The sequence below is a fragment of the Thunnus albacares genome, chromosome 3 (genome assembly GCF_914725855.1).
Source record: "Thunnus albacares chromosome 3, fThuAlb1.1, whole genome shotgun sequence".
Classification (NCBI taxonomy): domain Eukaryota; kingdom Metazoa; phylum Chordata; class Actinopteri; order Scombriformes; family Scombridae; genus Thunnus; species Thunnus albacares.
The window spans coordinates 15,723,559-15,736,396 of record NC_058108.1 but is presented as its reverse complement, the minus strand read 5'-3'; the positions used below and the strand labels follow the sequence as shown (position 1 = coordinate 15,736,396).

The window sequence follows — 12,838 nt, the reverse complement described above, 5'->3', positions numbered from 1 at the left end:
TCACCCATTCACACACATTCATACGCTGAATGGGTACAAGGGCTACCATGCAAGGTCCCAACCTGCCCATTCACACACATTCATACGCTGAATGGGTACAAGGGCTACCATGCAAGGTCCCAACCTGCCCATTCACACACATTCATACACTGAATGGGTACAGGGGCTACCATGTAAGGCCCCAACCTGCCTATTCACACACATTCATACACTGATGGCACAGCCATCAGGAGCAATGTGGGGTTAAGTGTCTTGCCCAAGGACACATCAGCATGTGGACTGGAGGAGCCGGCAATCAAACCGCCGATCTTCCGATTAGTGGACGACCCGCTCTACCTCCTGAGCCACAGCCGCCCATAAAAGGCTTACATGCACATTTAAGTTTTCTTTGGTTGAAAACCTGTTGGCTCCCTGCACACATGAATGACATTAAAATAATTTACTGATATGGCTCTTCAAAAGTTAAAAAATTGCACTGGATGGCTCCGATTCTAATAATACAAAGTCATTTCAGGTCGTATGTAACACTCAGAAAAATGTATAAATATTTTTACACCCACACTGGATGTTAACATGTTAAGCTTATTTAGTATAGCATATATTATTTAGTATAGCATATTAACATTACCTGAATTCAATTTCTGTACCATAGCTTTGAAGAAGCTCAGCATGTGGTCATTAAACACCAGGATCTCTTTTTTGTTAACTAATTGACTTTTTTCTACAATGAGCAATGGATGTTCTAAACCCAATCAAATCAATTATTATGTCATGATCTTTGTCAAATTGATGTTACTGATGGTGCCTTTACACTTCTGTATAAATAGATACCTCCCAACTATTGAATTTCCACTTGTCTGTGTTATGTTGTATCCCATAGTCTTTAAGTTTCTGACAATGGTCTACTGAAGACTTCATTTGACACCCAATGATCAGTGTTTTTCAGTGTGAATGAGACTCAAAGATACCCAAATCATTTTTTTTTCCAGCTCGCTGTCCGACACTTCAAAACATTTACATAAACAGCATTTAATGGAAGCAGTATTAGGGTGAGTGTTGTGGTTTGCAACGTGGACCCAAATGCAGTCACAGACTAGAGTGACAGTGAATGAAGTAAGGCTTTATTGCCAGGGAAGTGGGCGGAATGGAGGTGGATGGAGTGGGGATGAAGCAGGCTGAGGCCAAGGACTGGAGGGCTGAGAGGAGTGAGGGAGAATGGCAAAGGCTGGCAGAAGGGAGCAGGTGGTAGTGGGCTGGAGAGCAGGCAAGCTGGCAGGCAGGCGAGGGATGGTCCAGCAGCTCTAGAGAGAGAGAGAGAGCAATTAGCAACAAATCCAAACTTGGAGAAATCACTATATATAAGAGAGATGCCTGAGGTGTAAGCTACAACTTGAGTCAAAACAACGATCTAGCCATGAGTGGATGAAGAGTCGGGGTAGATATACTGCAAGCTGATGAAATGATGAAATGCAGGTGAGCAGACTGGGAGAGGTGATGAGCTGATTGCAGCCAGGAGTGTAGAGCTAGGAGCCAGGAGAGCCACACCCAGGCTAACACATACACAAATAAACATACAGAGAGAGACAGACAGGGGAGCACTGGAAACACAGGGAAGGGGAAGAAACAGGAAACACTAGGGAATCTTCTGGTACCATAACAGTGAGTACACTTACTTGATTGTTTTTTGCCCACTTTTTCGGTAGAACAACATAAGATATTCTGTGGTTAATGTGTTAACACCTGACTAATTACACATTCAACAGACACAGGGCAACATTATTATTCATTGTCTTTCTGGTCACCTGATTACTATGTTCAATATATACTTTCCTATCAGCTCTCACTTAGTCTCCAACAACTCTTGAGAGAAAAATCTGACTCTTTAGCTGCTAAATGTTTGACTTCCTTCTCCAGAGCTGCTTACATTATTGGTGGTATGGTGCTGGTAATGTACAGTAGCATACAACCAAATTATATATGTAGCTGTAAAGAACAGCTAGAATTGCTGGAAACAAGGATGGTGAGAGCAGAGACAATAAACTAGTGAATACAAGTAATTATACATTATGCTAAAACATGTTCATATATCAGTGTGGAATGTCATGTAGAGATGAATGATATTTCAGTATTCAGCCCTCAACTCAATCTGGGACACTCACATAAAACCAGTGAATATACTGTATGATAATAAAGTGTTTAAGATTTTACACCTCTGTGTGATAGTGATGGAGAGCTGGAGGGCCAAAATGCCTTCACTGAGAGAAGGCACCAGACTTTTTGCATTGTCATTATATTTAAAGAAAATCCTAAAAAAAAAAAACAGATTCAACCTACTCGGAGACTGATTTGGTGAAGAGCTTGTCATGGAACACTTGTTCTTCATCAGATCAGGAAAAATGTTTTTTTGAAGAGTGTCTAAATAAAATTGTTCCTATGAAACTCATTAGTGGCAATGCAGGTCTTAATTTGTTTGGGGCAGGGAGTTGCCTCTGCAACAACTCAGTAATTCAGTTAATTCAAACTGACATATTGGAGGTCTACGTGTATGAATAAACACGTGTCGGCCGACACACCTGCTGACCTGGGGTCTCATTTATAAAACAGTGTGTAAGATTCATACCATAAGTGTACGTGTGCACAAAAGCTGAAAATGGCCTGCGCCAAAAAATAATCAGATTTATAAAACTGGGCGCACGCATTAATGCAACCCTGTTTCCCTTTATAAAGCACAATAAACTTGAAAATGAAGAGGGACCAATGTGCATATGTGGACAGACCTCATATGAAGGCGGAGTGTGTGTGGCAGCCACTGCAGTGTCTCCAGTGACAGTCATGTGTTCACTGCAGTAATTTTACACAAAAAACTGTATGAAATCTAAAATTGCACCTGGTGATATATACACATTATTAGAAGATATTATTAAAAATCTGTAAGTGTTCTGCAGTTCTCTTAAGTCATTTGATTTCATCTTGGATTTCTACAACTGATGATAATAATTTAATCAGTTAGTTAATGTATTGAGGTGAAAAGGAAACAGTAAACTTACGCTTAATATTGGGGAAAGGCAAGCCAGACTCCTGCCACTTGCCACATCCTAACATCATCCTGACATTTCAGCAGCTGTGCTGCTCCACAACTGACCTGAAGTATAGGTAGCATAATGTCCAATCCTCTGCTCTGCACTCTGGGGGTTGGGATTGTAATGATGAGACAGCACATTGTGCTCAATATTTCATTAATAGTCCAATAATAAATCAGAGGCAAGTGGTTAAGATTTGAGTTGGCTTATATCTTTTAAAATTGAAAGGCGCTTATGGAATGGTTATGGCTCACTACAAGCACAAACACAAGTAACACTGCTGGCTTGAATGTTTACAATAAAGTGGATCTATAATTAACATTTGATATGACCTCACCATCTGTGTTGCCAATTTCCCCTGTCTCCAAAATGTGTGTACACATGGATCAGAGTTTCTGTACAGGTGTGCACATTCACCCATCAAGTTTGTTTTTATGAGTTCCAACTTTTTTGTGGGGAGTGACGTATGTATCTTTCAAGCCCTGTTTTGTGCATCACAGTGGTTACAAATGAAGACCCTGGTGTTGCAACCTAGAGGAGAAATTAATTATATTATAAGCTGGTAAAGTGCTACCACTGTAAAGGATCTTCTCATGCTCAAGAACTCATTCAGTTTGTCATCAGTATTTCAATTTTAATACATTAAGGCTTTGACAAAAAGATCTCCTGTATTTAACAGAAGATAATATCATCATGAAATCAAATGCATACATCTATGAATCTACTTTCAATATTACAGTATGCCGGCTCTATAAATATCCAACAATGAAAACAAGAAAAAAAAATCCAACAAAAATTAATCAAAAACATATATTAAGCAAATCATGACTGATTAGAGATAAACATGACTTGAACACCAACAACTGAGACCTCAGACACACATTTGGTAAAAGGCACCTCTGCCTGCATGGTTTGGTTTTTCCATTATTGAGGTCTATGTGTGGAAATGCTATACAAACATTCAAAATCTTAAAAAAAAAAAAAATTTTCCTCAATAGCAAATATAATGCACAAAAAGTGAACTCATAGTAATAGAGTCACTAGCTTGGATGTACAGTTGTTACATAAAAATGATTCTCAAAGAAACAATACATTTCATATCAAGTAAACATTGTTTGTTTTTGTCTTCACTCTGTAATGATAGACTGAAGGACTGCAATCCCAAATAATCTAGATTTGGAGAAAAGAAGGAAGACTGGGTTACAGACACCTGCTGGTTGACAGCATTAATATCTCAATGCTGGGCAATATGCCATTATTCACTTCTGGATCAAAGCCAGACATAATACATCACCGAGACTGCACATATTAGTTTGGAGGTGTACACCAGCTTTTCTTTCTTTTTCTTTTTTTTTTTCTAAATCACAGTTGAAACGTGGGTGTTTCATCTAGATCTGTGAGATCCAGTGTTTTTACATCAGGGCGTTCATGGTACTGTAAAATGAGCTCATAATCTTGAATCAGTTTTGCCATTTCCTCTCCCTTTTTAATGTGGCTTAAATTATTCTGTCCAGCCTCTTAATGTATATGCGTGTGTGTGTGTATGTGTAAACTACTCTTTACACCCACAAGTAAAATATGCTCATTGTTCGTTTTCATACTTAATATCATAAGCCACAGGGCCTTCCATGGTGAATCCCAGGTAGAAGGACACTTCCTCCCGGCTGCATCCGCTTCGAATATCACCCAGGTAAACTGGACGCACCAGCATTTTTAGGTTGCCACCATAGTTAACATAGATGTCTCCATTTTCTGATTTTCCTTTAATTCGTAACAGCTTTCCCTGGACCTCTGGCTCATTCCATACTGCACCACTCTGCCAGAGATGGTGCAGGTTACGTGGTTGCGTACTTTGACCACTGCAAGAAGCTTGTTGCCTTGAAACTCTGATCAAAATTTGATCAAGCCTCGCCTTGGAAACTATTCGCTTTAGTCCATTGGATTTCCCAAGGAAGAAATGAGCAATTACACTCCTTGCTGGAAACATGTGGGAGAAGCGTCGATGAAAAGATTTCTTGGCTGATGTGACATATGTGCTGATATTTTTGGATGCTGCTGAGCTTTCAAGCCTTTGGTCTTTCGTAGGCCACATGAGCAGCATTGAGAGGTAGTACAGCTCTGTCAAATTTGAATGCGTACCCTCTTTTTGCAGTGCCTCATTGAGAAGGTTGACCAACTGCTCATATTTATACAGCAGTGTGGAGGAGGGCTTGATGCTGTGTAGAACTATGTTTGCCAGGATGAAGTTGACTGTATCTGACATGTATCTACATGGTGACTTGTCAAAAATAAACTGCCATTTCTTCAGAATGTGCTCCATTTCCACCCCATTGACTTCTGCAGTCAAGCACTGCAGAAGTCCAGCAAATGAGTCTGCTCGTCTTATTTCCAGATACTGCTTCTGATCCACTATCTCCTGACGGAGACTCAGATTGGGGTTACTTGCTTTTTCAGATGCTTTCTCCTCTTCTGAAATGCTAAATATTTGCATGTAATTTCTGAAGTACACAGAAACCTTACATTTGTTTCTTTTATCAGATGTCTCCCTTTCCACTGACCTGGGCTTTAGGTATGTGAAGTAGTTCTCAAAAAAACTGAAAATTTCCTTCAGCCTTGGCTTCAAAGAGACCAGAAATTTTTCATGGTCTGCCAGGACAGTGACTAACTGGTTAATGTTTGTGTTGCTGTGACCATATAAATAACTCACTGGGTGGTGACCTTTGAGAAACTGTAACATTTTATCTCTTTTGTGTTTGTCACTGACGGTGAAAAGAGGAAGATCTTTAATGACATCAAGAAGCATTATCATGACTTCTGTCTCTCCAACATAACCCGATGTGTTGTAGGACTTTGTTCTCTTTCTGGTGTGTAAATCGAACGGATCAACTTGTTCATCTTTCTTGGCAAGCTCCTGTGAATCCCGGAATGCATTTACAGCTTTGAATCCTAAGGTTAGGCATTTGTCAAGTGCTTCAGGAGTGAAATCCTTTGAATCTTCAATTTCCTTTTTGAGTTGGCTCTTGTACACTTGTCCGACTGTATCTGAAATGTAGGAATTCGATTTTTTCCCTTGTGCATCTAAAGCCCACTTGAGGGCTGATTCAAAGTCTTTTTCTTTCAAGCAGAAATGTCTTGCTAGTGCTTGTGGCAGTGTTGCACTTCTGTCAAATCTCCCAGTGGCTTTTTTCAAGACATCTGCAATTTGGTCAGGTCCTTCCTTACCAGTTCCTTCCGTACCTATTTTTTCAATCAGTGGGGAGAACAGTGAGTCTGTGTCATCCCCTTGTTCTTTTCGGTGACGTGTGACTAGCATGCTTTGGATGTTTTGGATCAGGAAATCCTTTCCCATGCATGACTTGTAGACTTTGTCACAGAGCAAAAGGTTAATAGTTATGTCAGCCAGAGAAAGTTTGTATTTGTGAGTAATGACTTGAAGACACTTGCTAGCAATCATTTGGTGTAAGAATCGTACTGCTTGATAGGTGCCATGCTCTTCCACAGTGAAAGTGATCAGCAGTGTAGAGTAGGGATTCATTTTATCATCAAGAGTTTCTTGCTTCCACAGAGGATTTCTTATCCCTACTAACTCTTCACACAGAGAGAGTGACATGTAGGATCCATTGACATAGGTGTTCAGCAATGCTAGGAAGGAGAAAAGCCTACCCTGTTGGGTGGCGGTGTCGAGATCTTTCAGAGTGTTGCTCACCAGATTGGTTATGTAAGCCTCACTGAAATTATTTGTCATGATCATGAAGGCATAGAAAGTCTCAGGCTTTTCATGGTCATCCTTGAGTTGTTGAAGTTTCTCAGAAAACAAACCCTGTTCTTTGGTTGACAGCTTGGTGGTGATGAACACATTTGAAATGCGGCTACCTCTCGAGCTCACATCAGGGAACTGAGTTCTCTCACAGTTCAGTATTATTACCATGAGATTGTTATGCTGCTTCCGATCACTGGCGACATTCAGCATGCACTGCTTTAGGTCCTCTATATCATCCCAGTTGTCCACCAAGAGGAGAACAGGTGTATAGCCTGGCTGCTCCTGTTTGCCATATGTCAACAGTGTCATGACTTGGGCTGCAATTTCATTATTTGTTGCCATATTGTTTTTAACAACAGCACATCTGAATTTACTTCTCAGGTCCCAAAGAACATGCATCGCTAGAGTTGTTCCCCCACATCCTGGATGATGGAGGAGATTTATCATTACACAAGGATTTGTGTAGCCTTCTACAGGCGTGATCAGGTCATATAGCTCTTTGTAATTGTCTCGTTTGATGAATGGGAGGCAGCCTGGCTTCTCAGAGAGGTAAAAGTTCCACCATGAGACTTGTCCTCCTCTGTAAAAATTCTCCTCTGTTTTCATCTTGAACTCCTGAAAGGACTCCTTTGTTTCAATTTCTGTGTTCTCACATTCATTTTCACACAAGATGTCCAAAACAGTCATCAGCTCCTCATCTTTTTTTGCCAGGAGGACTGAGCTTGAGCCTGTGGATGGCAGGTATCTCTCAGAAGATCGTGTTTGAGGTTCTTTAAGCTTTTTGATGGTGCTAGATATTTCATTCAGACTCAGTTCATAGATGCATTTACTGGTGATGTCCACCTTACAGCGAGACTCTATCAGCCACTTCCAGTGGCTGAACACAGTGGAGTCTTTGCATATGCACAACATATTGTCAACCCCTTCCAGTGTACGATATATTGCACAGAAGGCCTCCAAAATAGGGCTTGAGATGTCAGCAACAGCTGAGTGAAGAATGAAGACCACTAGGAGTCCATCTTTGGAAAGCAAATCTGGGTTGCAGAGAAACGAAATCATGTTGTTGACATCACCAGAGCGTTTCTTGAGCCATTCACTAGCTGTTAGTGGTTTGTCTGTCTCACCCTCCTCATTCACCTGTCCATTGCAGAAAATCCAACTTGTTTGCTTAAACAAGTTCAGCTTTACAATGACTGCAGTTACACTGTCCTGAGTGGTGTACATGCGTGGGTGGTGCAGATTGGCTACGCGATCTCTTCTGTAAAAACTGCATGTTCCATTCACATCGGACTCTGGGTCAAACTCAAGTACAGCAAACAACTTCATCTCTTTCAGAAAACCCAAGTGCTCAAGTTGGCTCAAATGACATTTGTCAGTGACAACAATGACTCGAATGTAATTTTCAAATGCATCTCTTCCACGAGTGATCAGCTGTTTCAGCCTTTGGCCCTGGTGGCCTCGAGAGGGCTGTGGTTCATCCTTTTCCTCAGCTGACTTGCGTGCTGATGCCCAACATTTGACTTTATCAATCAGACTTTTCATCTTCTCTTGGACTATTCGAGGATTTGTATCTGCTAAAATATTGATGGATCTTGGGCCATCCCGGACAAAGAGACACTCAGTTTTGGATTGTTGCTTCTTTTCTGTTGATGCAATACTCAAGAAAGTATAAAAAAGACTCTCTTGTGTATCAGAATATGTTGAAACAACATCAACCTCAATCACCCACTTGTCTGAAGTTGTTCCATCTTGACTGTGAACTTGGATGAATATAGGAGGCCTTATGCACATTCTGGCAGCATTTATGTGTTTTTCCTCAAAATATTCACTCAGACATGATTCAAACGCCTCATTGTATTTACTGAAGGAAGTGATCTTGTGCCCAACTACCTGACCATGTCCCTGACCTGGCTCGTTATTCACTCCAAAATGAATAGTCCCATTGGTTCGTGAGTTCATGCAGCTTGCCGAAAAACTAAATATTTCCTTTGTGAATTCATAAAGGATTTCTCTTTCAGTCGCCTCATTTGCACTAGGCAGAAGCTGGTACTCATGGACAGGGTCAATAAGATTACTTGGACCTGCTACAGGAGGAAGAATGTCATTTTGTGCGTAAAAGATGGAGGTGTTGCTTTGGTCAAAAGGCCGGATCTGACATATTGGCTTCTTGAGTTGCAGAAATGTTGCATTGTCAGGAATTTCTGCTATATGTAACTGCTTGTCATTTGTTTTTGTCTGATCCATTACAGATCGTATTCTGTTTCTTGCTTCCTCTAGCATCAGCACTGTGGAGCTTACACTTTGAATTCCTGAATCTGATGACACTGTTTCAACTTCCACAGATTCATCCATATTTCCTGACACATCCTGCATCTTTATACTTTTCCAAAGTTCACCTTCTCTAGATTCATAATAACTCTTTGGTATCCTCTCACCTGGCTCATATCTCTCTAAATGCTTCTTGAACTTCTCAACCTGCCGTATGATTTGTATTGTTGGTGCTCGCGGAACACCTAATTCTAACAGGTCTTGTTTCTCATAGGAGACCAAGCAAGCTCCTGACAACTCTTGGTCATAGAGCTTCTGTGCAATTTGCTGTGGTACTCTAAGTCTAACGATCAGCCAGTCTTTCACATGTTCTTTGGTCCAGTCCTCCATCAGTGGTGGAAGTGTGAGGTCATATTCTCCCTGTGCACCAAGAAGTTAAAATAAAAAAAATAATGATGAATATTTTGAAATCAAACAGGCTTTCAAAACAGAATTATATTATCTTATTATAATTAAGATAACATAGTCTTAACATACAATTTTTGCCTGTGGTCCACCAACAGGAAATTGTTCTGTAACTGGTATCACATTCCTGTAAACAGAAAACAAGGAATATGCTTAATTATAGCAAAAATATGTATGATTTCTCCATCAGTGTTTTTATCAAACATATTATAAACTGACTTTTGCTCAGCCTGTGACGACAAATACAATAAAAGGGTATTGTGTCCAAATTGTGTCTTCTTAAGACTAAAATTTGGTTTGGCTGTGTGATAATCAATCAACGTACCTGCATGTCAAATCAGTGCTATGTATCTGTGCTTTCAGATATTGAAACAGATCATGGTGGTGAAGCATTTAAAAAATTGTCACCAAACATCAAATATAGGTGCAACTTCAGTGCTTTGTCTGAACTAGCACTTTAGTTTAATCGTAACATTGTAACATCATTTTAACATAAAGTGAAAGGGCAGACAAAAAGTCTTGCCTGTCTTCTGTATCTCCAGATTTAAAATCTGGTGGCGGGGTCCGTGATCTAGCACTCTTCAGAGACAGACAAGTTGGTGATCTAGGTCTCTCCTTGTAGTTTGTGTCCGTCCTGTCTGTCTCAGCCCATGGAGGATTCCTAGAAGTGATATATACATTATAATGAAATCTGATAGCTGTAAAGTGCATGTAACCCAGCATTATTTGATGTCTTACATAATGTAATGATTATTATTGAGACACTTAAATCAATTAATCTTAAGACTGATTCATACTTCAGTCATGTGACTGAACTGAGCTATCTCCATGACAACTGAGCATATTCTGCTGATGAATAAGATGAGAACACATTGAAAATCACAGAAAAAGCTAGTAAGTGGACCTTAGGTTATTTTTTATCTTTTTTGTCAAACCACTTACATCAGTATTCTACAGCTGAAATGGAAGCTAATGTGTTGCAGGGGGAACTGAAAGGGGACAGGAAGCCTGAACAAAGATACATTTTTTTAATTGCAGGTAGCATATTAATTCTCAATCAAGTGACTAAATGACGTAGACACAATGGGCCTCATTCACTAATATGTGTGTAGAAATATTCTTACATTGTGCAGAAAATAAGTGACACGTGCACACTGGCCAATTTTGTTCTTACCACTGTGCGTATGTTAGTGAATCTCAATCATTCTAAAATAACAGGTGCATGCCCGCTATCTGTAATTAGCAAACCACTACGTCCCCATTTCTCTATATAAGGACAGCTCTGTGGGAGCAGTGCAGCAGTGGACAGAGCTATTACTCATTGGAAAGAGGGCTGTGATGGTAAAAATGTAGCTAATGTCTGCTAATGAAATGCAAACAATAGTGTCAGAAGTAGAGGCCAGAAAAGGCAGATTTGGCTGGTAAACATGCCACTGGCACAACCGTTAGGAGCCTGATTGTGAATCCTGTATACAGCCTGCATACCTGTTGCACAGCTACCACACAGTACATGTGTAACAAAATAAAAAGTTGGTAAATGTGTAGATGCGTGGAATTGATCTAAATAAATCTCTACTGCTGTGCCAGGTGCACATCGTATTTCGTCTCTGTCCACAACAAACTGTGATGTAGTGAAAGCAGAGTGCTCCTCACTGTGCCACTACTGACCGGTCAGGCTGTGAGGACACTGAGCAAGCTACTGGTTAATCAGCTTCATATATCACGGCTAAATCTGATACTGTCACATTCCAATATGGAAATTGTAATATATAAGCTATTGTCTCTAAAAGTGGGAACCTGACAATTTTAATATATCAATAATTTCATTAAATTTATGATGGTGATTCATGGATTTCAACGTTTTAGCTATTAATTTTATAATTAGTAAATAAATTGTGTATTATTAGCAATTTCACACTTTTAAATGTTAGGCCCAATCATATTTTTTAATAATTGTGGTTTAATATCCTGTTTACATCAAATAAATATTGACTACATCATTTTTAAGACTGTGGGATGTTTATGATTTGTGCATACACATGGTCTAAGGCAGTTCTAAATTTGTTTGCAGAGTAAGAACAAATTCAGGTAAGAACATATTGATGAATGTCAGATTTGTGCTTAAAATGTTTGTACGCCCGGTTTAAGTACAGATTTGTGCGTACACACTGTTTGTGAATGAGGCCCATTGTGAAAAAGTGAGGTATTTCAGAAAGGATTTATTTAATTGTGCACTTAAATGATAATAACTAGAAAAATGTTAACCATTCAAGTGGTAGCATATATGTGGCCCGGCTCATTATCTCACCTACAGAGTTGCACATGGTTTAGTGTAAGACAGTACAGAGGAGAATGATACTAATTATAAACATACCCTTCTTTGTTGCTGTTGCTGAAATATGGAGGCTCATCTTTTGAAGTGTCACTTGTCATAGAGACACGACTTGAAGAACTGGTTTGCTTCCTCTGCTTTGGATCCATCTTTGGTCAGTCATGAGGGTGAAGTGTAGCGTCCTTTACTTTCTTTTCATGATCTCCTGCAGTGCAGAGAAACAATTCTTTCAAAGCCAATACTGAACAAACACATCCCTCCATTCTGCTCCAAGGGGACCTATTATGCTCATTTCCAGCTCTATATTTTTATTTTTGGACTCCACTAGAGTAGCTCTGCATGTTTCACAGTTAAAAAAACTCCTTATTTATCGTATACTGGCCCTTTATGCAGCCCCTCAGTTCAGCCTCTGTCTCTAACAGGCAATCTTAGCTCCTGTCTCTTTAAGGACCCCTATCCATGAGCCCACTCTGTTCTGATTGGCCAGCTTTCTGGAAGCCTGACGAGGGGCAGCCATATCAGAGTTGTATTAAGTTACTGCTGATGAAAGCTCAACATTTCCTGCTTTACTGCTTCAAATTAAAAGCTTTTAAATGACTAAATAACAGGAGACTTTTACTGTGAAGAAGAGCTTCATAGTGGCACTAAAAAACAGTTGACAAAAGATATGGAGATATTTGGAGCTATTTGTTGAGCTGATCAGTTAGAAATAATGCAGGGAGGAATAGTACAAGCAGAAACGGCAAAAGTGATGATGACATTTGATGAAGAGCAGACGACCAGCACACCTCCAACAGATGAACTACTTATTTTACTTTGCACTGCTGTATAACGGAAAAACACTCACAGCGTGCCAACTCCACTTCAGTCATGGCTGGACGTGACTCCCCCCAAAACAATGGAAAAATGCCATAATGTTAGCAGAATGGAGCT

General features: G+C 39.9%; 1 protein-coding gene across 1 annotated transcript; it reads right to left on the bottom strand.

The window, feature by feature from the left end:
- Positions 1-3,734: 3,734 nt before the first annotated feature.
- LOC122972553 (sterile alpha motif domain-containing protein 9-like) lies at positions 3,735-12,054 on the bottom strand. Its single transcript, XM_044339741.1, has 3 exons — positions 11,948-12,054; positions 9,646-9,700; positions 3,735-9,528 (listed from the first exon to the last, which is right to left on the bottom strand). Exons 1-3 carry the CDS (start codon positions 12,052-12,054, stop codon positions 4,663-4,665), a joined length of 5,028 nt encoding a protein of 1,675 aa, XP_044195676.1. The 3' UTR covers positions 3,735-4,662.
- Positions 12,055-12,838: the final 784 nt, after the last annotated feature.

Excerpts from the sequence above, each read along its gene's own strand:
- LOC122972553 (XM_044339741.1), bottom strand. The coding sequence starts at position 12,054 with ATGGATCCAAAGCAGAGGAAGCAAACCAGTTCTTCAAGTCGTGTCTCT. Across the intron at positions 9,701-11,947 it reads AGCAACAGCAACAAAGAAGG|GAATGTGATACCAGTTACAG; the intron begins GTATGTTTATAA and ends TTCTGTTTACAG. Across the intron at positions 9,529-9,645 it reads GTGGACCACAGGCAAAAATT|GGAGAATATGACCTCACACT; the intron begins GTATGTTAAGAC and ends CTTGGTGCACAG.